At 52.7% G+C, this 27517-nt stretch overlaps 1 protein-coding gene across 2 annotated transcripts in view; it reads right to left on the bottom strand.

Annotated features, from left to right (window-relative positions):
* Window positions 1-27517, bottom strand: part of SPTBN4 (spectrin beta, non-erythrocytic 4) — a 76890-nt gene that overhangs the window by 22813 nt on the left and 26560 nt on the right. Inside the window, exons 13-19 of one of the 2 annotated variants that reach the window (XM_081106903.1) lie at window positions 24041-24983; window positions 22364-22501; window positions 18762-19512; window positions 16978-17180; window positions 12606-12696; window positions 9121-9267; window positions 6956-7219 (exon numbers count right to left, since the gene is read on the bottom strand). In XM_081106903.1, coding sequence (XP_080963029.1) covers window positions 6956-7219; window positions 9121-9267; window positions 12606-12696; window positions 16978-17180; window positions 18762-19512; window positions 22364-22501; window positions 24041-24983 — 2537 coding nt within the window. Of the gene's footprint in view, window positions 1-6955; window positions 7220-9120; window positions 9268-10954; window positions 11052-12605; window positions 12697-16977; window positions 17181-18761; window positions 19513-22363; window positions 22502-24040; window positions 24984-27517 lie in introns of those variants that run through there. The other variant, XM_081106902.1, reaches the window with a different exon arrangement.

The raw sequence follows: 27517 nt of genomic DNA, 5'->3' as shown, positions 1-27517 counted from the left end.
TGTCACTTTAAGGACCATTTTCTCCAGAAACACTTGCACATGGGCTCAAGTACGTACAGACAGAGATGTGTGCTGCAGTACTATTAATGCTAGCAGATTGGAAACAGCCCAAAGATCTCGCAACAGAAGGCTGGTTGAAGACAGACTGCCCAACTGGCCCATGGAATACCATGCAACAGTTTAAAAGGATGGTATAGCCATCGGTTTTGTGACAAGAAAGGATACCGAGGGTATTTTGTCAAGTAAAAAGGCAAGCTTCAGCATGGTGTGTGTGCCATATGTATGTGTGTGTGCATAGGATATTTCTGGGAGGATAGAGAAGAAACTGTTGAGAGCAGTTACACCCCTGGAGAGTGTGACTGTGGGTGTGGAGGGGAAGGAGGACTTTTTCCTTTTCACCCTTCTGCTTGAAGTTCTTACCATGACAGCAGTAACAGGTAACACAGCCTGATGCTCGCTCCATGCCAGGCCCTGCTCTAAGCACTAGACAAGGAACAACTCATGTATTCCTCACAATAGGGTATGAGGTCAGGAAGGCGGGGAGGGGACGATGGTTTTGTTCACAGTTGGATCCCAGAGCCTGGCGCTGTGCCTACACAGAGCAGGTCTCTGCAAATGTGTGTTAACTTTGTTTGACTAGTCATCCTGCTGTTGTGCTTCTCTTAGCTGGGTAGCATTAAAGGTTAACATTAAAAAAATTAAACTAGCTTTAAACATTAAAACCAGAGGAGCCATGAAGTACTGATACATCCCACAACATGGATGACATTTGAAAACACTGTTAAGTGAAAGAAGCCAGACACAAGGCAGCACATGTTGTATGTCTCCACTTACGTGAAATGTGCAAAATGGACAGGTGTCTGGAGGCAGAAAATAGATCAGTAGAGGGAGCTGATGGGCACAGGGATTCTTTATGGGGTTATGAAAATATTCTGGAATTAGTGGTGAGAGTTGCTCAACTTTGCAAATGCACTAAAAACTACTGAACTGCTCACTTTAAAAGTGTGCACTTTATGGTATGGAATCAGATATCAGCTTTATAAAAAAGAAAAAAAATTTAAGACAGAAGAAGAAGAAGGAGGAGGAGGAGCGGGGGTGGGGGTGGGGGAAGGAGGAGGAGGAGAAGGAGGAGGAGGGGGAAGCTCAGAAGAAAAGCCTATTTCCAAAAAAGCCTCAGGCGCTGGCTGGTAGTGACACAGCCAGTCCTGACCCCAGATCAACCTGATTCCTACTCAGATCCACCTTGCTGCCTTCCCATTTACCAGAGAGGGAAACTGAGGCTCACAGAGGAACAGTCCCTGGTCCCGAGTAAAAACTGCCAGAGCCAGAATTTGATCCCAGGATTCTGTGACCACAAAACCCTAGTGGTTCTCCGTCTCTCTGCTTCTTTGTAAGTGGGGACCTTGAGGCTCACAAAAGTGAAGTCACTTGCCCTTGGTCACATGGTGGTGGAACGGACCGTAGAGCTCCCGAACCTGGCCTGTTCCCCAGGGCCTAGGCCAAGCATGTCACACTTGAGGCCAGCAGGCCGCATGCCAAAGGAGGCATGCAGTCTGCTGGCCAGCGGGGAGTTTGACATGCTCGCCCTAGGCCATGCTGAGCTAGATGAAGAAATGGGGCACACAAGAATGAAAACCGGGAGGAAGGTGTTTCCTTGGCTAGAGAAGGAGCCGTGCTTAGGGTGGAGGGTGGTAAAGAGTCCCCAGGGACTCAGCCCAGCAGCTGCAAAGCCTCCAGCGCATTTCCCTGGCTGGACCCTCAGACGGCAGGAGATCAGTGTTTCCCCCCAAAGCAGGAGCCAGTGGGTGAGCCAGACCAGCTGGCCAGGCCCCCGAGAACTGGGAAAGTGGGGGCTGGGGATGCCACCATCTAGCCCCTCAGCCAGAAGGACAGTTGGGCAGGAGGTGCTGAGAGAGGACTCTGGGTCACATGGCCTAGACCCGCTGCAGCGGCTGAGGTGGGGACAGGGGGAGGACACGGCGATAAGAGAGATCGAGGGAGAAAAGCCGAGATGGGAGAGACAGAAACAGAGAGAAGCAGTCACAGGAGAACTGGGGGAGCAAGACAGAGAGAGGGAGAGGGAGAGAGGGAGCCGGAGGGAGGGAGAGAGGGAGGGGAGGAGGGAGAGAGGGAGAGAGGGAAGAGAGGGAACCGAGCCCAGAGAAAGGCTGAGGGGAGACGGATCATTCACACATCCACCCCCCTCCAGCGGGAGCCAGTACCTCCCCAGCCCAACCTGGCCCTGTAGCCTGAGCAGTGGAGCAGCCAGGATATGTGTCCAGCTGGGCCACCCTCTCCCTCCCGCATAAGCCCAGTATTTGTGCTCTCCAGAGGGCCCCAGGGGACAACGGGCTTTGGGAGGCCCCTCCCCCACCCAGCGGCAGCTCCTGAGGCCCAGCTGGGCTCCATCTGGGGACCCGGGCCACTGAGTCACTCCTGCCTCGAGCTCAGGCTCCCTCTGCTGGGGAAAAGGCCAGGCGTCCTCTGCTGGCGCCATTGCCCAGGCTCTGTGACCTGGAGCGCCAGCCTCCTACCACCTCCACCGCCCGCCCCCCTTTGTCTCCGGCTCGCCCTTAAACAATGGGGACCCCACTTCACGGTCTCTAGGGCTTGGTGGGGCTAACGCTAGCCGCACCCCATGGGTAGGGAAGAGCTGGCTAGAAGGCCCCAAATCCTTCCTCTGAAAACTGAATGGCCCAAAAGAGAGACAAGGATGCCCAAGCTCACCAGTTCCCCCCCAAATGCAAATGCAAACACCACAGTGAGATGTTCCCGTCCTGGAGAATGGGACAAATCTAAGGGTCTGACACCAGGCATGGGTGAGCTGGAAGGAAGCAGGGGCTCCTGGTTACCATCACTTGAGCAGGCAGTTTGGGAAGATTAAGTGAACTGAAGATGGCTCTAACTTTGGGCACTATATTAATGCTTCATATTATCACCCCCCAAATACAATTACAAAAAGCTGTACAGACAGGGGAAATGCCCACATGGAATAAAACAGAAACAAATAAAACAACTCCTTCACATAATAATATAACCACTGTGAAGATGAAGAAATAACTAACCCCAATAACTTTTGAACACAGTATAGTGGTATCTCCTCTGGTTGAAGACAATTAAAATGTAAAAGCCGGTAAACAAATACTGAATCCTAGATTTGTTGGGTCAGCAATCCTGAAACCACTGTCTGCATTGTGTCTTGTAATCTTCATAATGTCCACAGCAGGTCAGTACTGCTATCATGCCCATTTTACTGAAGAACACACTGAGGCACAAAGAGAAGTAATTCCCAGGGTAAGTCACAGAGCCAGGGCTTCTCACCAGGCAGCCAAGCTCCAGCATCCATGGCCTTGACCGTGATGCTGTGCTGCCCCCATAGTCCTGCTGTCAAGGAGTGGCTTAGCAGTGGGGTCCGCCCATGGCACAGAGGAGGCACTTGAGGCTCAGAGCAAGAGGCAAAGCCACTTGCCTAACATCACATAGCTGGTAAGTGGCCTAAACCCAGATCTGCCTGAGCTTGTGCCTTTACCCACCACAGTAAGCGGCCTGGGAAGAGTTAGTCATCACGGTGAGGCCACTCACCACCCCAGTAATAGCTGCTGCTGGGTGGCTGTCTTCGTTTGCCACTCGTGACCCACCAGCAAGCTTCTCCACCCTGCTCTGTGCCCCAGGGGGCTGACCTGTACGCACCCTACCCTCTGGCTTCCAGGTGGGGTGGGGCCCAGTGCAAAATGAAAATGCAAGGCCCCTGTTCAAATACCATTCAGAACTTTAAGACAGCGGCAGCAAGCATTTAACCAGGTGTGGGACCCTGTGGGAGTGCACGCACCCATGAAGGAGGCCCTGGCTGGGCTACGGGGCACAAGCAGGAGATGGATGGAGAGAGCGGAGAGAGCAGAGAGAAGCCGGGATATCATTTTCCGGCTCCTCCCTGCAGCAGTGCCAAGGGCTGGCTGCCATTCCTGGCCAAGGGCCCCAGCTCCCGCTTGGCTCTCCCCTCCCTTTCCTCCCCTGGCCTCTTCAGGGGAGGTAAAGTCTCCAGCTTGAACCCCACCCTGCTCACCCTCTCTGTGGCCTCCCCATTCCCTGCCCACACCTTTGTCAAGACCCCTGTCAGGACCCTCCTCAAATTGACCTCAGTGGAGCATGCTTCTGTTCCAGGTTGGGAACCTGACAGTCACAGACCCCCATTTCTTGGGAGTTCACCACATCCCAGTGCACAACCTCGCCTGCTCTGGGAGGCCCTGATGTAGTTCTGCCTGAACGTGATGACAGAGGCTCAGAGAGGGATGGAACATGTGCCCTGGCTGGGGTTTGAACCCAAGCCTGTCGGCCTCCCTCCCGCCCCACACTTTTCTCACTCGGCCCTTGGCTGCTGGTACTGCCAGCTCCCTCCACTGTCTGACCATCTAGCCACCACTTGTCTCTGCCGATATTCTGGGCGATCCCTCAGAGCAGACTTGGGGCTGAGTCATCCCCATGTGTCCACTGCCTGTCCAGCCCATGGAGTCCAGCTCAGGCAATGATCAATTTTTCAGGGGCCAGTGGGAGGGTCACCTTTCCTGCTGTGGTCTGGGAGTATCAAGGGAGGAGGGTGGAGGAGAACTAAGCACAGCCCTGAATGGTCACGGACAGCCCTTCCCTGATAGGGCTGCTGGGGAGGAAGGGGTACCCGTGCCTGGCATGGAAGTACATCAGAGGTTCTCAAAGTGTGCTCTGGGGACTCCTGAGGACCCCAAGATCCTTTTAAGAGGTCTGCAAGGCAACAACTCTTTTAATTAAAATACTAAGGTGTAATTTGCCTTCATCATTCTCTCCCGAGTGTAGAACCGGGTTTTGCAGGCCCATGTGGCCCGTGCCCCTAGAGCAGAATGAATGCAGTACAGGTGACAATCCAGCGCTTCCATTAAGCAGGACACAAAAGAGAGTTGCAGCACGGACAGCAATGCCCGTCTTCTGACTACATTTTCTTTTGTTTTGAAAATATAGTTATTCCCTTTTAAAATATATATATATTTTATTGATTTTTTACAGAGAAGAAGGGAGAGGGATAGAGAATCAGAAACATCAATGAGAGAAATCGATCAGCTGCCTCCTGCACGCCGCCCACGGAGGATGTGCCCGCAACAAAGGTACATGCCCTTGACCGGAATCGAACCTGGGACCCTTCGGTCCGCAGGTGGACGCTCTATCCACTGAGCCAAACCAGTTCAGCTAGTTATTCCCTTTTTAAAAAATATATTTTTTATTGATTTCAGAGGAGAGGGAGAGATAGAACATCAATGATGAGAGAAAATTATTGATTGGCTGCCTCCTGCATGCCCCCTACTGGGGATTGAGCCCGCAACCCAGCTATCTGCCCTTGACCAGAATCGAACCTGGGACCCTTCAGTCTGCAGGCTGATGCTCTATCCACTGAGCCAAACCAGCTAGGGCTAGTTATTCTTCTTAAAAGAAGACTTTTGGGTTAATGCTTTTGGGTTTATCATTGCTATTTTTAAATAAATCAATAATTTAAGCCGAAACTGGTTTGGCTCAGTGGATAGAGCATTGGCTTGCGGACTGAGGGGTCCCAGGTTCGATTCCGGTCAAGGGCATGTACCTGGGTTGCGGGCACATCCCCAGTGGGAGATGTGCAGGAGGCAGCTGATCAATGTTTCTCTCTCATTGATGTTTCTAACTCTCTATCTCTCTCCCTTCCTCTCTGTAAAAAATCAATAAAATATATTAAAAAAATAATTTAAGTATATCTGTTTTAATTTTTAATGTAGTAAATATCAAATAGGTATAATCCATACAAACAAAAGCTCTTTGGATCTCAATGACTTATGGGAGGTAGCGGTGTCCTGGAGACCAAGGTATTTGAGACCCACTGGTGCATATAAATCAATGACACCACTAGCATCGTATTCAGATGTTGTCTCTTCGCTCCTTTGCCTGTCTCCCCCACCAGATTGTGAGCCCCATGAGGGCAGTGATTTTGTCAGTTTTGCCTGCTGCTATATTCCAGCACCTAGAAAAGCATCTGGATAGAGTAGGTGCTCAATAAAGATTTGCTGCATAGATAAACAATTATATACTAGTTGGCATCGTTATACTTTTATTTTGAGTCAACTTTTTCTGCCAGACCCTATGCCAAGCACTTCATAAGCATAACCATCCAGAAGGTGGATCCTAGGAGTGTGAAGGCTATAGGGACCTGGGTTTAATCCAGCCTCTGCCACTTGCTACCCTGGGCCAGTAAGTTCGCTTCCCAGAGCCTCGGTTTTTCTTCAGTCATGGCCAGGCATAGTTCCTGGCATGCACAGGCAGGAGCTGGCACACCTTGGGAGGTGAGATGCAACACCTACAGTTGCACCTCCTGCCACTTACGTCACGTGGTCAGACACTGAGCGTCCACCAGCTGTGTCTGTTCTCTAAGAGCCCCCATTTGGCAGGGAAGACCCTGGCCAGCTGTGTCCTTGGGCCTGGTGCTCTCCCTCCTGTGCTTGCTTCCCCATTGGTAAAGTGGGGGATATGCTAATACCAATCTCTTAGGGCTGGTGGGAGGTGTCAGTGAGAGCTGGCTGGGAGACTGGGAGAGGAAGCACTACACAGATGTCATTATTACTCTGTGCACAGCCCGTCCCCTCCCTCTGGGCCTTGGTTTCTCGATCCAGGAAGCGGGTGTCAGGGTCTTGTGAAACCCTCGGTGTACCAGTTATTCACCCACTGCTTCTTGGCTCTGAATCCTTTCTCTCCCCTTGGTACTCCACGCCCTAGGGGTCCTAGCTGCTTCCAACACTTACTACCAGCTGGATTGCCCCAGTATTCCCTTTCTGTTCCCAGTTCTTCTAACACATTTGAAAGAAGTCCCTGTCTTAAATGCCCTGTTTGAAATACCGCGAGCGAAGTCTAACCCAGCTCAGGCCCCACCGTGGCACAGAAAGCCCCCACCGGGGCAGCCAGGCCCTACCTGCAGCTTCTTCAGCTGGCTGTTGACGGTGGCCAGGTCCCCCCCAGGGTCCACGTCTTGCAGCTGGCTTTCCATGTGAAGGAGCTTCTTGTCCAGCTCAGCAAAGCTCTGCACCAGCTGGTCAGCCTTGCTGGCCTCAAAGAGCTGCCGAGCCTTGGCCTGGGTGGTGCTCTCCAGCTCGGCCCAGCACTGCCGGATCTCGCCCAGCTTCTTCCGCACGGAGGCGGCCAGCTCTGGCTTCTCCTGCATCAGTTGCTGGCCCTCCTGCCCCAGACAGTGGAGTCAGGAAGTGAGGGGGAGGGGTGGATGGTGGGAAGGGACAGGAAAATACGGGGGCAACAGGACGGGATGCAGGGAGAGATGTGGAGAGAGCGGGAAGGAGTTGGAGACACACAGAGACAGACATGACGGGTGGATGTAGAGATAGGTGAAGGGATTAAAGAAGCCAAGTTGTGGGAAGAGAGACAAGGAGAAAGACGGACAGGCAGATAGACAGAAGCATGGGGAGGGCGACAGAGAGGCACAGAGACATGGGAGCAGACAGACAGCCATAAAGTGATAGCCACAGAGACATTCCCACAAGTTCACAAACATGGGTAGAGGGCCATAAAAAAGACGAGAGAGAGAGAGAGAGAGAGAGAGAGAGAGAGAGAGAGAGAGAACTTCCATTAAACTCAAAGTCAAGAAGAGTGGCTTTGCCATGTGCCACCATTTAGGGGGCACCTATGGCCACTTAAGAGTTTAAGGCCCACCTGGGTGTCAGAAGAGTGGGGATATCCAGGGCTGCAGGTCTAGGGGTTCAGCCAGAGTAGGGGGTAGTTTTGGGGGTTGAGCCTTGGAGCAAAAATCTGCCTGGGTCCCACCAAGACTGAAGTCAAACTCCAATATATGTTGTCCTAGAGCCGTGGTTGGCAAACTGCGGCTTGCAAGCCACATGCGGCTCTTTGGCCCCCTGAGTGTGGCTCTTCCTAAGCCTTAGGAGTACCCTAATTAAGTTAATAACGATGTACCTACCTATATAGTTTAGGTTTAAAAAATCTGGCTCTCAAAAGAAATTTCAATCGTTGTACTGTTAATATTTGGCTCTGTTGACTAATGAGTTTGCAGACCACTGGCCTAGAGCATATTAAAAATAACAATACCAGAGCAATTAGAGCTCCTGGGTGCCTGGCTTTGTGTTAAGCACTTTATGTGCACAAGAGCCCAGAGAAGTAGCGATATTCATTATTTTCTTAATTTTAAAGCAGCCGAAACCGGTTTGGCTCAATGGATAGAGCGTCGGCTTGCGGACTGAAAGGTCCCAGGTTCGATTCCGGTCAAGGGTATGTACCTGGGTTGTGGGCACATCCCCAGTGGGAGATGTGCAGGAGGCAGCTGATCGATGTTTCTCTTTCATCGATGTTTCTAACTCTCTATCTCTCTCCCTTCCTCTCTGTAAAAAATATCAATAAAATATATTTTAAAAAAAATTTTAAAGCAGAGCCAACTGAGGCTCAAAGAGATTAACACAATTCCCCAACACACAGCTGGTAACAGGCACACACAGACACAGCTAGAACCCAGGGTTGTATGAATGCAAAGTCCACTTTAACCCTAGCTCCCTAGGGCTGCCCCAGCCTATCTACTTGATGCTCTATCCTAGATGCTCCAAAAGGTGTGGAAGGAAGCCTGCTGGGGGAGGCTGCAGGAAAGGGGAAACACAGGGGTGGGCAAAAGTAGGTTTATAGCTGTGAGTATGCGGTTTTTCTTCTTGTATTATTATTTCTTTATTCATTATTTTATTATTTATTTGTATTATTTGTCTTGTTATTGTTATTATTTTGTATCAATTATGATTTACCTTCTAGGTAAATAAAGCTATTGTAGGAACCATAACCTGCATGTCTTTTTCCCTAGGAACAAATGTAAACCTACTTTTGCCCTCCCTAATATTTAAAAGCTAGGAGGGTATGGGCACCATTCAGAAGAGAAGCTGCCATTTTACAAATGGGCGATCAAGGCTCAAAGAGGTTACATGAATTGCTCAAGGCCACATAGCTAGAAGCAAACATGGCAATGATCTGAACCAGTTCACAGGTGTGACAGCAGCAGGCTGGTGGTGAGAAGTGGGTTTCCTGGAGGCCTTTGGCGCCTGGCACAGGAAGAGGGACCTTCTGCATCCTCACCCTCTCGATCTTCTCCAGCCACTCCTTATTCTGAGCCAGCTCGGCCATGAATGCCTGGTGCCGGAGCCATCTCTTATGCAGCTTGTGACCATCTTCCCGTGTGCCCTCGCGAGCCATCAGCATCTTCTCATGGATCCAGCCATCCAGCTGCAGACAGGAGGAGGGGCTCAGTTGGTTCTCCCAACCTGGCATAATTCTCATCCCCTCCAGAAGTCCCAAGTTGAGGGCCAGGACTGCTAGGTTTGGGGCAGGGGAGGAAGGGATGGAAAATTTTTGCAAGTGAAGCTTTTATATGCATGTGTGTGGCGGGGTGGGAGGGAGGGAGGATGAAAGGGTCCCCAGAATGCCCCAGTCCTCATCCCCCTTGTCCTCAGGGCAGCCCTTCTCCACAAGTCCTAAGCCCCAAGGCAGGGCTCCTGAGCCAGTCAGCCTTGTCCCACTCACGCCCAAGTCCTCCAAGCTAATTTAGCTCATTTTCAACTCAGCCCCCGGAGCCACCCCGCCCCCCCCAACAGCAACATTTAGACCCTTTGATTCAGTCTCAGCCACCTCCAATAAGGACCAGTTCAAGATCCCAACCCACTCCTCAGGGTATCAAATGAAGCCTCCATACCTAGCTCCAGCCTCCCCACCCCCCAATATGACCAGCTGAATCCCTAAACAATCTCCCAACTAGTGCCAAGTCTAGTTCCCTCCAAACTAGCCCTCCAATCTGGGGTAGACCCATCCCCCACAGCTCATATCCAGCCTCCTTAATGAGCCCACAGGACTCCTTAAATCTGGCCATGAGGATCCAATCCAAGACCACAGTTCTCCCAAATCATAACCAGTCCTTAGCCCCCTACCAAAGTCAGCCCCAATGCAAGCCACAGGGTTGCCTACTAGCTCCCCAAATGAATCTACCCTAAAAGCTAGGCTCAGACTCCCCAACATGGACTAGATAGAACCTCCCCAGACAGCTAACTCCCTAACTAACAGCAGTTCTAGTCTCCCCACTCACCAACAAAACCAGTCATTCAAAATGCAAGCACTGGGTGGGCCCCTCTCACTACCCGAGCAGGACCAATCACAAGGGTGCTTTCTGAGCCCCCAAATAAGATTTGTGCCCTAAGCCCCAACCTCCCCACTCATGACCAAACCTGGCACCTGAGAATGTTTGCTCCTCCCCCTTCTCCACCTCCCCCCAGTCACAAGATCCTCCTCCTCCCTCCTGCCAAAAAAAAAAACCACCAAAAAAACATGGACTCTAGCTCAGCGGTCCCAGGAGGCAAATGCAGTCATAGCCAAGGACAAATCCCCAACTGGCCAAACCCCACTCCTCGTCCCCAGGGCATATGCTCCTCGAGGGTCCTGGACAGCCTCAGACACACACACACACGCACGCACATACACTAGAGCCAAGGCAAAGGCGGAAACCCCTGACTCAATTCATCGGTTCCCACACACGGTAAGAGTTTGCCAATGGAGGCACAGATCGCAGTGAGGACAGCCTCTGAAGGATATGGTACTCTGTCATCAAGGTAAAGCAACCAAAAGTGATTGACCCCATCACCAAGGGCAAAGACAGTCCCTAACAACCTGGGGAAAGCCCCCCAAACCAGAGCCTCTCAAAGCCAGAGTAAGTCCAAGACCCTCATCGTCCAAGGCAGACCCCCGCAAATGTGAGTCGCCCCGTCATCTAAGGCTAATACAGATCCCGAAAGATCCTAGGGAAAAAAACCCCAAAAGGGTGAGTCTCCCAACCCCAGGAAAAATCTCCGATTCCCCATTACCCAAAGGAGAGCACCTTAGAGAGGTTGAGACCGCCCTAACCCCCAGGACAAGTCCACACTACCCCAAGAGTATCCTTAAAAGTCCCCCCGTTTCTGCCTCAGTCCCTTGGGACCCGTTCTCCCAGTCCCGCCGGCAGCAGCACCGCGGACAGCTCCTGGCGTCCCTGTACCTCCGCAGGGTTAGGGTCCTGGCGCCCCGCCAACCCGCCCCCGCGCCCCTCCCTCCCGCGGCCCGGAGGGCGAGCACGCGCCCAAGCCCCCTCCCCCGCCCGCCTCGACGGGGGCGCGCATCAGCCCCCGCGCCCCACGCCGGGCGCCCCCGAGACCTGAAGCGGCGTCGGCGTTGGCTGGGTCCCTGCGGCGGGCGGGCGGGCGGGCTGTCGCCCCTTCACTGCAACGGCGGCGGCAGCGGTGGCGACAGAGGCTCTCGCGGGCGCGCGCCCCCGCCTCCGCCCGCGCACCGCGGCAGCGCGCCCGCCCGCGCGCGCCCCCTGCCTGCCTCCATGCCAGCCTCCTTGCAGGGCCCCAGCTGGGGGTGGAGGAACATGGGGGTGGGGGTTCTGTGCCCTCTCAGGTGATTGCTACTTGGTCCAGAACCATCTCACCATGAGAAGGGGGAGGAACTGCTGGACCAAACGAAATGTCGGGAGCGGGTCTATGTGAGGGGGGGAGCACGGGGCGGGGCGGGATGGGCTCCTGAGCCATTTCTAATGGGAAGGGGCTCAGACTCCGGGATACCTCGGTCACAGGGTAGAGGAGGGGGAGGGGTGTGGAACATCTATAAAACTTCAGTCCAGAATAATATCCAGTGGGAAGGATAGGGACCGGGAGTTCCCGAATCCATTTCCAGTGGGCTTCCTGAGGCCCAGGCCCATCTCTAATAAGCTTCCGTTATGTGGGAGTGGGGGTTTCAAACGTGAGAGAACAGCTTAACCATCTTCAATGGGGGATCAGGGCCTAGCTCTAGGTTGGGGGAAACTTAGGTACTGGATCATCATGTGGGGGGCGGACAATGATTCTGGGTCAGGTAGATAGATGAATGGGGCCGGAACCATCTCTGTATGGGGGTTACAGAAGTGTTTCCTGGGCCACCTCTGGCCATCTCTAATGTGGTCAGAATCCAAAACGTTTCTATGGATGCAGGGGACGGAGGGGGAAGCAGTGTGACTCCTGAACCTTCTCTAATGAATGGAGAGGGGATCTGATTTGGGGCTATCCTTATGGGTGTATAGATCATCTCTAAGGGGGCAGAGCTTGATTCTTGGACGCTTTTAAAGGGGCAAAGGCTTGTTTCAGGACCATCTGTGACCGAAGTTGCGCTCCGGGCTGCTGGTCCACTCACGCTCCCCCCACCCCCTCCAGTCTCTCGCTCCTCTCTCCTGCAGGCAGCAGCGCGCTTCTTGCAAATCACCAGAGGAGAGGAAAGGTGAGATCGGCGCACAATCCCGCGGGACCGGAATGTGCGGACGCGCGCACCGTTGCCAGGGGCTCCCGGGATCCCTCCCTCCTTCCCCAAAGCCCGCGTTGGCGGGGGCGGAACCTACGGAGCATGCGCACGGAAGCCGGGCTCCGCGTGCCTCCCGGTGGCTTGGCGTGAACGTCGCCAGGCGACCCACTTAGACGGGGCGTCCCCACCCCCACCGCCCCTCTGCCCCGGAGCACTTTCCTCCCTAGGAAAGAAGTCACTGTGCCCAGCACCGCTGGAATTCCTACCTCGTGGCAGTCTCGGAGGAAGTGCTGCAGCTCAAGTTGGTCGTGTAGCTTCTGCATCCACTGGTGGGCCCGAAGTTGGTTTTCTTGGCTCCTAAGGATGGGGAGATCGGGACTGGGAAAACCTGAGTGGGAGCACTGGCTGTAGGGCTGTGAGGAGGGCATGGGGCTTGGCAGGGAGGAGGAGGAGGAGGAGGAGGAGGAGGAGGAGGAGGAGGAGGAGGAGGAGACAGCAAGGTGGGAATAGGGGAAGAGGCAAAGAAACATCAGTGGGGTAGAGCCAGGGACAGAGGTGGAGAGGTGCAGAGAGAGAAAGACAGAGACACAGACATCTAGGAAGAAAGAGATACAGACAGTGATAACAGAAAACTTAGTGAGAGACACCTAGAGAGAGATTAAGAGGGAGAGATAGAGATTGTAAAGGCCTAGAGAGAGGTAAACAGACACACATAGACACAAGACCAGCGATAAAGAAATAAGCAAAGACCTCAAGGGGGGTGGTTGACAGAGACCTAGAGACAAAAAAAAAAAAAAAAAAAGACACCGAGGTAGAGAGAAAATAGGAAAAGGAAAGGAAAGAAATGAAGCAGTATTATTGCCAGAGACAGAAAGAGAGGCAGCAGTAGAGGAGAGAGAGAGAGAGAGAGAGAGAGAGAGAGAGAGAGAGAGAGAGATGCAACAGAGTTGGGTGTAAGGAAAAGAGCAGGGCCTGGGGAAAAGAGGGGCTGGAGCTACCGGGAGGGTGGACCGGTGTGCCAGCAAGGAGGGGCAGACCCTTGGCCTGAGTGAACTGACCAGACTGGACCCAGGCCCCAGGCCCACAGTGTAGGGCAAAGTGCCCAAGAGGCCTGGTGGAGGGGCTGGGAGCATCTAATTTCACTGCGCCTTGAACAAGCCACTCCCACCCGTGGCCTGCCGCTGGCTGCCCTCTCTGCCCAAAATGCTCTTCTCCCAGACATTAACTCAAATGTCACCTTCTCAGTGAGGCCTTTCTGACCAGTCCCCAACACTTTCTGTCTTTCTTTCCTTCTTTACGGTTCTTCCTTGCATTTAACACGAGCACAATGTGTATGCTATTTGTTTATCTTGTCTTTCTCCCCCAGGAGGATGTCATTCCATGAGGGCAGGAATTTTGGTCTGTTTTGTTCACAGCTGTATCCCCAATGCCTAGGAAAAGAGTCTGGCACATGGTAGGTACTCAATACATATTTGTTGAATGAATGAATGAATGAATGAATGAATGAGAGATGACAGAAACAAAGGTAAAGTGTGTGTGTGTGTGTGTGTGTGAGAGAGAGAGAGAGAGAGAGAGAGAGAGAGAGAGAGAGAGAAGTGAAGGCAGAAAAACAAGGAGAGGGAGAGGGAGAGGGAGAGGGAGAGAGAGAGAAGGAAAGAGACACAGAGATGCACAGGTAGATTGAGGCTGGAGGCCAAGAGACAGAGCAAGTGAGAAAAAGTTGCAGAGAGCCAGGGCACAGTTGGAAGAAAGCATAGGAAGGGCCAGAGACAAACAAGCAAAGGACTGACTTTTTCATGCCCAGACTCAGCTCAGAAGCCGATCAAACGCCTCTGAAAATGAACTGAAATCAATCCCTCCAGGCCATCACCGGTCAACATGTCAACCATCAGTCCTCAGGATGAGGAAAACCTCCTGGAGGGTGAAAAATGGCATGGTTCAAATCCCATCTGGGCCACTTCCTGGCTGTGACCGTGGGCAAGTGAATGACCCTCTCTAAGCGTCATGTGCAATATGCAGATAAGGACAGCACCGGGCACCCAGGCTGGTCAGGGTCCAGGCTAGGCAAGGCCCACAGACAGACTAAGTGACTTGCCCAGAATCTCACAGGCTGAGGGGCGGAGCTGGGACTAGGATCTGACTCTGTCTCAGCCCAGGGCCCCAGCCCCCAACTCTGCATGGCTGTGCCCCACTTTTGTGTGTGGACAGTAATGCCTCCCTCCATGAATGATGTTTTATCACTTCTACCTGATGGGAAAGCCATCCCTAGACCAGTAAATAACCGGGAGCTGGGAGGAGGGGTGCAAGAATTGGGTCTGTCTCAATTCCTGCTGTGCTCCCAGCCTCACCCAGCACCAGCCTCAGGCAGATGCACCCTCTGGGCTCACACAGCCCCCCTGCAGTTCTCCCATCCTGGCCCTGATCACTCTGGGCCATTCTTGTCAGACAGTGGGCAAGCTCTGTGAGGACAGGAATCGTGTCCTGTACTGGTCACTGCTCTGCCCACACTGGGCCCAGAACACAGTACAGACCCTACCTTTTAATTGGCTGAAGAATAAATGAATAAACAACAGAATGAAAGGAGCAACTAATGACTGAAAAGGGATGAAGAGTGAAGCAGAGAATGACCATCCTTCAGGTTCTTCCTCCTCAGTTCTGCAGGGCCCAGCATACAGCAGACACTCAAGAAATAAGAGACAGCCCATGCCCTAGCTGGTTTGGCTCAGTGGATAAAGCGTCAGCCTGCAGACTGAAGGGTTTCAGGTTCGACTCTGGGTTGCAGGCTCAATCCCCAGTAGGTGGCGTGCAGGAGGCAGCCGATCAATGATTCTCTCTCTCTCTTTTTTTTTAATATATTTTATTGATTTTTTACAGAGAGGAAGGGAGAGAGATAGAGAGTTAGAAACATCGATGAGAGAGAAACATCGATTAGCTGCCTCCTGCACATCTCCTACTGGGGATGTGCCCGCAACCCAGGTACATGCCCTTGACCGGAATCGAACCTGGGACCCTTCAGTCCGCAGGCTGACGCTCTATCCACTGAGCCAAACCGGTTTCGGCGATTCTCTCTTATCATTGCTGTTTCTCTTTCTCCCTCTCTCTTTCTCTCTGAAATTAATAAAAATATATATTTTAAAAAAAGAGAGAGAGACAGCCCTGGCAGGTGTTTCTCAGTGGTTAGACCATCGGTCCACACACCAAAAGGTCTCAGGTTCGATTTCCCAGTCAAGGGCAAGTACCTGGGTTGTGGGGTCTCCCCCCCTCCCCCGCCTGGTCGGGGCATGTGTGGGAGGCATCCAGTTGATGTGTATCTGACATCGATGTCTCTCTCTCTCTCTCTCTCTCTCTCTCTCTCTCTCTCCCTCCCTCCCTCCCTCCCTTCCTCCCTCTTTCCCTTCCTTCCTCCCTCCCACTCTCTCTGAAAAGCTTGAAAAAAATATCCTCTAGTGAGGATTAGCAAACAAACAAACAAAAGAGACAAGAGACGAAGGAAGGGTCAGGCCTGGAGTGGGGGACACTGGATCATGAGTTTTTGGCCTCAGGACCAGAATCCCCTTAGAAGTTTCCTTTAGAAAGCTCCAGCCTTGGAAAAGGAGGCTGGGGCCTTGGGGTGTGGATGGTGGTAAACAGGTGTGCTTTCCATCAAGAGATGGGAAGACATGCCCGCCGGTGTGGCTCCGTGGTTTAGCATCAGTCGATCCATGAACTAGGAGGTCATGGTTTGATTTTAGGTCAGGGCACAAGCCCGGGTTTCAGGCTCGATCCCCAGTTGGGGGCGTGCAGGAGGCAGCCGATCAATGTTTCCCTCCCATAATTGATGTTTCTATCTTTCTTTCCTTTCTCCTCTGAAATCAATAAAAATATTTTTTTAAAAAAAGAGATGAGAAGACACAAGGAGGGCCGCCGAGCCCTCTGCCAGCCTGGATCAGGGCAGAGAGGGGAAAGCTGGTGCCACCAGGAGGGGCAGGAACAGTGAGAGTGACAAGGAAGTGGATCTGAAGGAAACCCTATAAAGGACTCTACTTGAAAGCTGAGATTTTGTTTTGCTTTGTTCAGGGTCTAGAATAGTGCCTGGCACACAGTAGATGCTCAGTAAATGTCTTTGCTTGATTAGTATAAGGACAGTCAAGAGACAGGGCAGCGGTGACAGGTAGACAGTGACACACAAACACACACTCTGCATACCACTTCCTAGAGAACCAGCCGGTGTTCATTCCCAATATTTGACAACCAGCATAGCAGGGGACACCCTCCCATCTGAAAAGCTGGGACAGGACCTGTGTGTGGCCATGAGCTAGGAATCCGGGGATGTCCCGGGTTCCCAGGGAGGGGCCAGAACAGCAGGGCAGATTTGGGGCATCCAGGAAGATATGGTAACATTTTCACAACCAGCCCAGCTATCCCAGGCTGAGGGCAGGGCTCCGGAGAGAAGCTTTTCATCATATATCCTCCTGTATCTTTGGGTTGACAACCACCAGTTAGTAACCTTTTCACAAAATGTCAATTTAAATAAAATCTAAAAGCAATATAGAATTAAATAGAAATCAGAGAGGGGCAGAGAAGCAAAAACTGTGGTCGGAAGGAGCGGAACCTTGGCCTCCTCACCCCTCCCCTCGCCCCTGGGACTAAGGGACCTACTTCTCCAACAGCTGGGCCACAGCCTCCTGGGCCTGCTCCCCGTAGATGTTGCCCTGCCTCAGCAGGCCCTCCGCAGCCTGCACGGCCACATGCATCTTTTGCTGGTTCAGCTCCATGGTGGTGAGAAAATCCCGGTGTTGTTTCAGTGCCTCCTCCACCGACTCCACTGTGCCCGGGAGCTCCAGACCCGACAGCGCCAGCTCCTGGGAAGGGTGGTACACAGGTCAGATGCCCTCCCCACCTCCCAGCCCCCCATTCCAGGACCTGGGAGAGGTGGCCAGCCTGGGCTGCCACACCGCTCTCTTCCCTCTTGCTTCTGGCATCAAACGCACCAGGTATGGTCCCACCCCACCCAGGGCCTGTGCTCATGCTGGTTCCTCTGTCTGGCAGTCTGTCCCTCCAGATAACCCCATGGCTGCTCCTTCACTTTCTTCAGATCTCTGCCAGAAATATCACCCTTCCCCACCCCAGCCATATCTCTTCCCCCTGCTTTATCATTTATAGCATATACCTGACATAATATCATATATGCATTTACTCATTTATTGTCTCCTCCCCCGCATATGTACACACACACTAGAATGCCAGCCATGTGCAGGTGGAATTTTGTATTTTGTTTCCTTATGTGTTCTTAGCCTTTCAGGAGTGCCTCCTACCTGGTTAATTGATAAAGATGGAACTGGTAAAAAGGCGGGCGGGGGGGGGGGCGCGGGTCAGAAAGGGTCTCTCAAGGCCACCTCAGCTACAATGTTTAGTAACCCTATGAATCTAGGGCAGTGGTTCTCAACCTTCTGGCCCTTTAAATACAGTTCCTCGTGTTGTGACCCAACCATAAAATTATTTTCGTTGCTACTTCATAACTGTAATGTTGCTACTGTTATGAATTGTAATGTAAATATCCGATATGCAGGATGGTCTTAGGCGACCCCTGTGAAAGGATCGTTCAACTGCCAAAGGGGTCGCGACCCACAGGTTGAGAACCACTGATCTAGGGGCTCCCGTCTGTCCCCCCAGATAATCCTCCCACGAAGTCAGCTTTCTCTAGGTGACCAGCACTGATCCCCGGAAGTTGGCCCTACTCTTGGACGATCTGAAAACTGGTGTTCTATCTTGCCCAAATCCCAAACTTGGTTCCCAAGCCACAATGATCTCGAAATTGGATCGCTGTTCCCAGAGAGCCAGCACACTTGATTCCTCAGGCTACAAACACAGTTACCGCCTCCGGAGAATCTGCAAGCTGCCAGCCCCAATAAGATCATCTGCTAATCTAAGCACCCACAACCTCATGATCCACACTCATTTACTGATCCAAATAATCTCTCTGCCTGAATTACCTCCTTCCATAGTTTTTACCCTCTGTCCTCTGTTAGGATAAAGATTATCCACCCCAAGATTTTTTTTTTGAACCCCATTAACCATCACCAGTCATCCTCATACTCCATTTCCTTCCAGATAAATCACAAACGCAGGAAGCCACTCCAATGAACAGCCAAGTGCATTACTCACTCAGCATGGCCCACAAACTGTTAGTCACCTCAGCTAAGACATCAGCCCTCCCATCCTAATGCTCAAATTCTGTTACACGCATGCCCACACATGTTCACACCGGATGATGCACACATGCAACTATCTATACCAGATACTTTCCCCACTTCCACTCACCTCCAACAGACCACAAACCCAATGGTCCCCGCAAACACACGCCTCCACTCACTTCCCTGTCGCGTCAGTTCCGCACAGTCTCGGACCCCGACCCGGACCCGCGTGAACCCCCAAGCTGGCACCTGGTTGCGCAGCACGGCCAGCGCCTGGCGTAGGTCCCGCAGGAAGAGCTGGTAGACGTGCGCCTGGACTAGCGCCTCCCTGCGCGCCTCCCACAAGCCGAGCAACTTGTGCCAGCCAAGTTCGAGGTGCGGCAGCCACTCGTCCAGCGCCAGGCCTGGGCCCAGCTCTGCGCCGTCGGCCGCCAGCAGCGCCTCGCTGGCCGCCACGATGTGTGCATAGTCCTCCTCGCGCTGGTCCACTTCCTCCTTGAGGGCCGCGTGGCGCGCCAGCAGCGCGTCTGCCTCTTCCAGGCTGCCGGGGAGGGGGCCCTCGTCACCGCCCGCCGCCTCCTGGGCGCGCACCAGCCAGTCCAGGAAAGCGTCCAGGTCGTGAAGGAAGCGCTGCAGGCGTCCAGCCGCCGCCACCGCCTCGCCGCAGGCCTGAGCCGCGCTGGCCAGCGCTCCCCACTCGGCGCCCAGTTCTTCCGCACCCTGGTGCAGGCGCGCAGCCTGCGCGGGGAAGCGCGCGGCCAGCAGCGCTGCCTCCTCCAGGAGGGCCGCCTGGCGCGGTTCCAGCGCTTGCAGAGCGGCCTCCAGGCCGCTGAGGCGCCACTGTAGGGCACCGCCGGCGCGGGGCGTGCTCTCCACTGCCCTCCGCTTCTCGCGCACCTGGGCACGCACCTCGGCCACTTCCAGCACGTGGTTCTCCACCAGTAGCACCGCGCTCGCCTGCTCTTTGCGCTGTTCCACCAGCTCCACGATGCGGTTCCACCTGCCCAAGGGAAGGAGGTGGCTCGAGGGGGACAGGGCCGCCTCGTGGGTGTGGAGGGCCACAGACCGAGGGTAGAACCCAGCCACTGTGTGCCCTTGGAAAGACTTTATATATCGGAGCCCAGTTTCTGCCTGTGTAAAAACGGAACCCTACCCGCGCATTTGCTTAGAGCAGCGGTTCTCAAAATGAAATCTGAGCGAGGTCAGACTATCTCCATAACCACGCGAAGACGCTATCTGCCTTTGCACGCTCATTGTCTCCAGGGTGCACAGTGGAGTTTTCCAGAGGCTGCAGGACAAAGACCCAGCACGGAAGCAGACCCGAGAATTCAGCTGCCTTCTTTTAAGCCACAATAAAGAGATTTGCAAAAATGGCAAACAATGCCATTCTTCTCACTACACCTTTTGTTTTGAAAAAAATAGCTTTTTTTCATGAAAAAATTAACATAATAGGTTTAGTATTATTTTTAGATGATAATATTTTTAAATTACTCAATTTATTTACTGAGCTTCACCAACCGGACATTAATTTCTAATATAGTAAATATTGATAGCTATAACCCACTAAATTAAATTATTTGGGGTTAAGACTCCAAATAACATAGTTTAGTGGGTTATAGTGTGTAAAGAGGGTTATAGAGTGTAAGAGTGTAAAGAGGTTCTGAGACCGAAGAGTCCACACACCATTAGTCATCTCAGCTAAGACATCAATCCTGTGGGAAGTGCTAGTTGATGAAATTAAATAATATGTTGGGTTCAATGAAAAGTAATTGATCAGGTACCATGAACCAGGTGCTGAGGACAGAGTGATCCAAAAGGAAAACCTGTTTTTATTCCAAAATAAATTAATGGAAAAATGATGTACTGCTGTGTCCTCGAGCAAGTGATGGCATTGTTCTGGCCTGAGTTCCCCTTCAAAGACGGTGCGTGGTCCGGTTACAAGCAGAGGATCCTAGCAGGGTGGCCTGGAGTCAGATCTGAGATGTGTACCCTTGGCTAGTAACCCTCTCTATGCCTCAGTTTCCCCATCAGTAAAATGGACGCAATCATAGCATGGCACCTGCCCCATAGGGGTGTTGTGAGGGTCAAATGAGCTCTGATCTATGAAATGCTTCAAACAGTCCCTGTTTGCTGCTGTGACTGAGTGAGGATGCTCTTTGGAACACATCAAGCTCTTCTCTGACTCAGGGCTTTGCCTCAGCCGCACTAACTGCCAGGTCACCGTCCTCTAACTCCGGCATGAATCCTGACATTCTCTAAATAGCTTGTTCATTTATTAGTTTGTTACCTCTCTGCCCTCTCCAGAATGGACATGCCACACAGGCAGAGATTAGGACCCAAGTTCAAGTTCTGCTCTGGCCAGATTTGCCATGGGACCTTCAGCAAATCACTTCCCTCTGTGACCCTCATTTCCCTCACCTAGAAAATCAGGATAATAATGCCCATCTCACTGAGTGCTAATGAGATCACGTGGCTAAAGCACCTGGCATACAATCTCACTAAAGGCGGCAACATTCTTCTTATCCTTTTAAGCCCTGATGCTTCCACATTGGCAAGGCTACAAGGCTATACAGTCACTGGATATAGCTACCATATAGCACAGCAGTTAAGAGCACAGTCTTTGGAATCAGACAAATCCAACTTCAAATCTAAGCCTGACTCTCTAATTTGCTGTGTGACTGTGGGCCAATGTGTTCACCTTTCTGAGCTCCAGTTTCTTCCTTTCTAACATGGAGTAATCTATACCCCACAGGGTTGCTGGGAAGACTGAATAAATGCGATCAAGCCCTAGCAAGTTAGGCTCAGTAGACAGAGCATGGGCCTGCAGACTGAAGGGTCCCGGGTTTGATTCAGGTCAAGGGCACATACCTCGGTTTCAGGCTCGATCCCTAGCCCTGGTCAGAGCATATGCAGGAGGCAACCAATCGATGTGTCTCTCACATTGGTGTTTCTCTCTCTGTCTCTCCCCCTTCCTTCCACTCTCTCTAAAAATCCATGGGAAAATATCCTTGGGTGAGGATGAAATACTAATAAATAAATAAATACAAGCAAGAGCCCAGCTCTGGATTCAGACAGAACTGGATTTGACTTCAGCTTACTAGACTGAGTAATCATGTGAAGGATTTCACCTCCCTGGGTCTGCGTCTGAACCCCGCCCACACTGGGAGAATTGCTGGTAGTGTTCTAGGTAGAAAGGTATTAATTTGTTACTATTTTTAAAGAGCCCTGAATTTTGGAATCTTTACTATGAAAACTGGAGTATTGAGAGTTAAACTGAAGTGTATAAAATGCTTAGAAAAATTTCCAGGAGATATTAAATATACAACAAATTATTTCTGAACAAATAAATTAATAGCCCACTGAAATGTACTATATCCTCATTTTATCACATCATCACTAGCCCTGGTAATTAAGATTTTTGTGTTTTTTTTTTTTTCAAATTTGGGTGATTTACCAGGCCATTATCACCTCAGAGGTTTGAAATTGTCCATTCTTGCCGAAACCGGTTTGGCTCAGTGGATAGAGCGTCGGCCTGCGGACTGAGGGGTCCCGGGTTCGATTCCGGTCAGGGGCATGTGCCTGGGTTGCGGGCACATCCCCGGTGGGAGGTGTGCAGGAGGCGGCTGATCGATGTTTCTCTCCCATCGATGTTTCTAACTCTCTATCTCTCTCCCTTCCTCTCTGTAAAAAATCAATAAAATATATTTAAAAAAAAATAAAGTATGATACTTTGTAAAACATTAAAAAAAAAAAAGAAATTGTCCATTCTTGATTTCCACGGTTGAGTGAATGAGGAAAGGAATGATGGAAGGAACTGTTTTGAGGTACCTGGAAAGCCTTCCAGCCCCTACCTGCTGTTGAGATGGTCCTGGCAGGAGAGCACCTCGTCTGAACTGGGGTGGCCCCCTTCCACCAGCTCCTGGACCGTGTGGTTCACATCCAGGACACGGCCCATCAGACTGTTCATCTCCTGGTCCAGACTCTCAAATCTGCAGAAAAAGGATGGACATTTTCAGAGAGGCCTAAACCCTGGGGACCTGCCCACTTTTTGGCTTTTATCAAACTGCCTTCTCCCAGATCTTCTAACTCTCCAACCTCACCTGAGTTCCCAGGTTCCTTTGTCAGCTCCTCTTCTTTCTACCTGCTGCTTAAATGTCCGATCGTCAGGGCTCTGTCCTGGGCCCTCTGCGCTTTCCCTCACACCCTGCCTGGACCACCTCACCCTCTCCCAGCCTCAGTCCTCATTCCCAAACTTATGCCCCCCACATCTCAGTCTCCTGCCCCAGCCTCTTTCCTTCTGAGCTGTCTCCAACCCCAAAGCCTGCTGTACACCTCCTCGGGGTCCTTACTCCCACTGTGACTCAAACTCACTTCAGTATCTCCCCCCAGCTTGGTACTTCCTCTGGGTCCCCATCTCAGGAGCAGCCCACTACCCACCAGGCCAGAGCCCTGGGCCCTGTTTGGGACAACTCCCCACTCCCAGCCTGTCCATCCTCATGGCCTGTCCACTTGGGTTCTTGCCCTGGTCTAGTCCTGTCCCCTTCTACCTGAGTCCCCACCCCAGCTGCCCCTTTGGACTCCCAGTCACCACTGTCACCCCCTCAAACCCACCCTCCATATAGCAGCCAGGAAGATCGTTTAAAGCTGGACAGGTCCTCCCTTGTTTAAATCACTACCCAAAGCGCCCAAGCCAGTTTGGCTCAGTGGATAGAGCGTCAGCCTGCAGCCTGAAGGGTCCCAGGCTCTATTCTGGCCAAGGGCACATGCCCGGGATGTGGGCTTTATCCCCAGTAGGGGGCGTGCAGGAGGCAGCCAATCAATGATTCTCTCTCATCGATGTTTCTATCTCTCTCTCCCTCTTCCTTCCTCTCTGAAATCAATAAAGAAATATATGAAATAAAATAATACCCAAAGCTGTGGCACAGGTAACTGGGCACAGTAAGGACAGGGACCTGACCTGTATTCCCAGCAGTGCCCAGCACAAGACCTAGAACAGAGCAGCAGTTCAGAAAGTACCTGCCGAGGGAAGGAATGGATAAACAAGCTGCTCAGAGAAAGAGGTGCAGAGATTTCATCCACTAATTTGGCTCACTCCTGAGTTAGCCAACAGGCAAAGCAGTAGCTACAGGGTGGTAAGTGCTGTGAAGAAACGTAAAGCAGGGCAAGAGAGAGTGACAAGGGCCAGAGCTAATTTATCGGCGAGGGAGGTGACATGTGAACTTGGTAGTGGGAGTCCCAGGGGAGGGCCCAGGCTGGGATGTCCCAGGAGAAGCTTGGGTTAATTTTGGGCCAGGTAACTATAAGCCTCTTAGCAGTAACAGCAACAGCTCCTGGAACGCTCCCTGTCCCCAGGCATTTGCTGTGTTCTATGCTTAGGTGCTCATTTATTGTTCACAACTTGTGGGGTTGGGACTATCACTCCCGTTGCACTGGAACCCCGATTCCAGCTGGGCTAATACAAGAACTGTTGAACCAACGAAGGTGACAGGTGAGGAAGAGGACCCTGGAGCCCCACAGTGCGCGCTCACCGGTGCTGTACCACCTCCACGTCGTCGAGTGAGTCGGGGACGCGCATGCCAAGCAGCCATTGCTCCTTCTCTCCGATCCACAGCTCGCACGCGTGCACCTCGCCGAACATGCGATAGACAGCGAGGGCATCCCGCAGCCACTGGCGCCGCAGCGCAGCCATCTCGGTCACCTCCGCGAACAGCTGCTCGGTCTCCACCACGCGCACCTGCAGGGCCACCACCAGGGGCCCGGCGCCGCTAGCGCCCCCCAGTGTCGCCAGCTGACGCCGCAGGCTGGTCACGGGCCCTCGATGCGCCTCCACCTCTCCGGTGAGCGCCCGGTGCTGGCGTGCCAGGCGGCGACTGGACGCCTCATCGTGGCCGAAGTCGCCGGCAGCTGCTAAGCGGTAGGCGTCGCGCAGCCAGTCCAGGAGCCCGTCGAGGTCAGCGCCGAACTGGTGCAGCGCCCGCGCCTCCTGCAGCCGCCGCTCGCGCCGCGCCGCCGCCTCTTCCAGCCGCTGCCAGCGCCGCCGCGCACTCGCCGCGCGCTCCGCCAAGCCCACCAGGTGCACCGCCTCGGCGCCCGAGCCCTCGGCGCCGCCGGCCGCAGCCAGCTCCTCGCCGCGTCGCAGGGCCTGCTGCAGCATCGCCCGCCGCCCGCCCAGCTCTCCCTGCAGGATCTTGTGTTGCGCCAGGAGGCGCGCGGTGCTGGACAGGTCGTGTGCGCCACCCGCTACGCCCGCCCCGCCGCCGCCGCCGCCGCCGCCGCCTGTCGCCTCTAGGAGGCGCTCCTTGTCGCGGGCCCAGCTCTCGGCCTCCTCGAGCTCCTGAAACAGCGCCCACAGGCTCCTCGAGGCCTCCAGCTCCGCGCGCCGCCGCGCCGCCTGCTCCTGCAGCTCTGCCAGACAGCCGTGCACATGGTTCACGCGGTTGCAGATGACCTGCGGGTCGCAGGGCTGGTAGCCTGAGCCAGGAGAAGGGGAGGATCCCGGGTTGGGCTCGGGCAAGAAGGCACCAAAGAGGGGGTGGTGCCGGCTACCTGACCATCCCTTGGCTCAACTTCACCAGAGGCCAGGTTATGGGTCCCCTCTTCCAGGCAGCCTTCCCTGACACCCCGAGTCTGGAGCAGCCGCTTTCTCTGGCTCACCGAGGCTTCTCTGCTTCCCCCATCCTCGCCTTGGGCCCTGGCTATCATTGCCTGATTTGCCTCCCCCACTGGACTGGGAGCTCCTCGAGGGCAGGGCCTGCTCTGTCTCATCACACCTCGGTCCCCACCATTGTCCAGCGTAGGTGGAACCCAGAGCATCAACTTAATGAAAATAGTGACTTGACTGAATGATGGATGGAAACTGAAATTCAGAGGGTCCTAGAATCAATATATTTTGCATAAACTGTTTCCTTCAGAACTGCTCTACTCTTAAGCCATTTTCTGGGTTCCCTCTCTCATTCTCTGTTGCCTTACCTATTTACCCCCAGCGATGACCTGAATTCCCTTTTTCTTCAAAAGATTCGTTTTCACTCAGCCAGCGTGGCTCCTATGAACCAGGAGGTCATGGTTGGATTCTCGGTTGGGGCACATGCCTGGGTTGTGGGCTCGATCCCCAGTGTGGGGTATGCAGGAGGCAGCCAATCAATTGATTGTTTCTCATCATTGGTGTTTCTATCTCTCTCTCTCTCTCTCCCTCTCCCTTCCTCTCTGAAATCAATAAAAAAAATTTTTTTTAAAAACTAACTTTCCTCCCTGACTTCTAGTTTATGATCCCAAAATTAATGGGTTGCAGCCAGCATTTCTTAATGTAATAGCATCAAATGAATAAAAAACATCAGAATCCTATGCACAGGGTAAGGGGTAGCATTTTTAGAAAACATTGGTGTGTGTGTGTGTGTGTGTGTGTGTGTGTGTGTGTGTGAACTCTGGGTCATGAGTAAATGCATTTCTGACTGGGTCACAGCACTACTAGATGGAATGTGGATTTCTATAATTCTGGACATTCACAGAAATTGACTCAGATACCAAGGCATCCAATTAAATAATAAATGGAGACAATGTATCCAGCCCAATGTCACAGTGTCCTTTAGTCTCACAACCACCCCATGAGGTCAGCATCCTTACTAGCCCATCTTACAGATGAAGAAACCGAGGCTCAGGGAGGGAAGCTGCTTGCCCAGGATCAGCTAAGATACTCTGGACCACTTGTCAGGCAGTGCAGCCTCCTGTCACCATGACAACACACATCCCCCACTAGCCTGTTTGCTGTTTTCATGGTGCTGCTGGTTGTCACCAAGTACCAAGATCTCACAAGAAGATGGTGGCCTCCTGTGACAAACAGCCCCAAGGTACAGGACAGGGTCCCCTCAACCTCTCCTGCGGTTCTGATGCGGGTGAGAGGGGCTGAGCCAGGATTGAGATGTCTTCACCAGGGCTTAGAAGGACAACTCACTTGCTCTTAGCACGTGACCCAGCCTGTGTGAGTCAGAAACTCTCCCACCATCTTTCAAGCCTATAGGCTCTTCCTTTCCTAACAAAGCTCCAGGATTTTAAAGGGTCCTGACTCCAGATAAAGGAACAAGACAGATCAGCCTCAAAACCCTGTTATAGGCTCTGCAGCTCTAGGCCTCAAAGCAGCTCTGGCTGATGTCAGTGCACACAGGGAGCACACGCAGGGTACAACATCAGACAAGGCACTCTGCAGCTGTGCCCAAGTGGGACAGAGTGCGATCCCGCCATCCTGATGTCCGGGCACACACAGCAACAAGGTCACCCTTCACCCAGCAAAGGTGAACGATTTCTTCGAATTCCCGAGAAACGATTAAGATGTGCAATCATCACATTGCCCCCCCGCTTCCTGACAGCATCCAGTCTGCAGCAAGATACACTACACAAACGCATCCCAAGCCACTGACACAGGCCACATCCCATAACAAGCCCTTCCTAACAGCCTCTTACTAAGATTCCCCAAGGTCTGTGCAAAGAGCCAACAACCCAGCTTGTTTTGACTGAGGGGGTTCCTGGCGGTTTTGGCTGGAGGAAAATGACATCAGTAAATCAGAATTTTAGTAGAGTCAGCCTCAGTTTTGCCTATTGGCATCCATGCCCCTGCTTCTGGTCATGGTGGCCCACCTCCTCTCTCCCAGGCCAAGTCTTTGGAAGGAGCTGACCCCACTCTTGGCCCTGGGGTGGGTACATCACAAAGATGTGGCCAATTAGATCACTGTATAGTCCAGGGCCACTCTGCTTGTCTGAGCCACGGGGATGGAACCCACGGCGGGCTAATGAAAGCTCCCCCTGGGCCTTTTGTCAGAACTATTGGGAACGGGGGGCCCGACTCTGCTGGAGTCTGCCGGCTGCTGAAATGTAAAAAGGGCTGAGTGACCCCAGGTCTACACCACAAGGGAAAGGGCTGCCCAACCGTGACACAAACATAGAGAACAGAGTCAGAGAGAGAGAGTCTTAAAAGCATCATTGAACCATGCCTGGATCCAGCCCTTCCTGCAGCC

The sequence above is a fragment of the Myotis nattereri genome (assembly GCF_964212035.1).
Source record: "Myotis nattereri genome assembly, chromosome: 15".
Taxonomy (NCBI): Eukaryota; Metazoa; Chordata; class Mammalia; order Chiroptera; family Vespertilionidae; genus Myotis; species Myotis nattereri.
The sequence above is the reverse complement of the archived record's forward strand: the minus strand, read 5'-3'. Positions and strand labels throughout refer to the sequence as shown.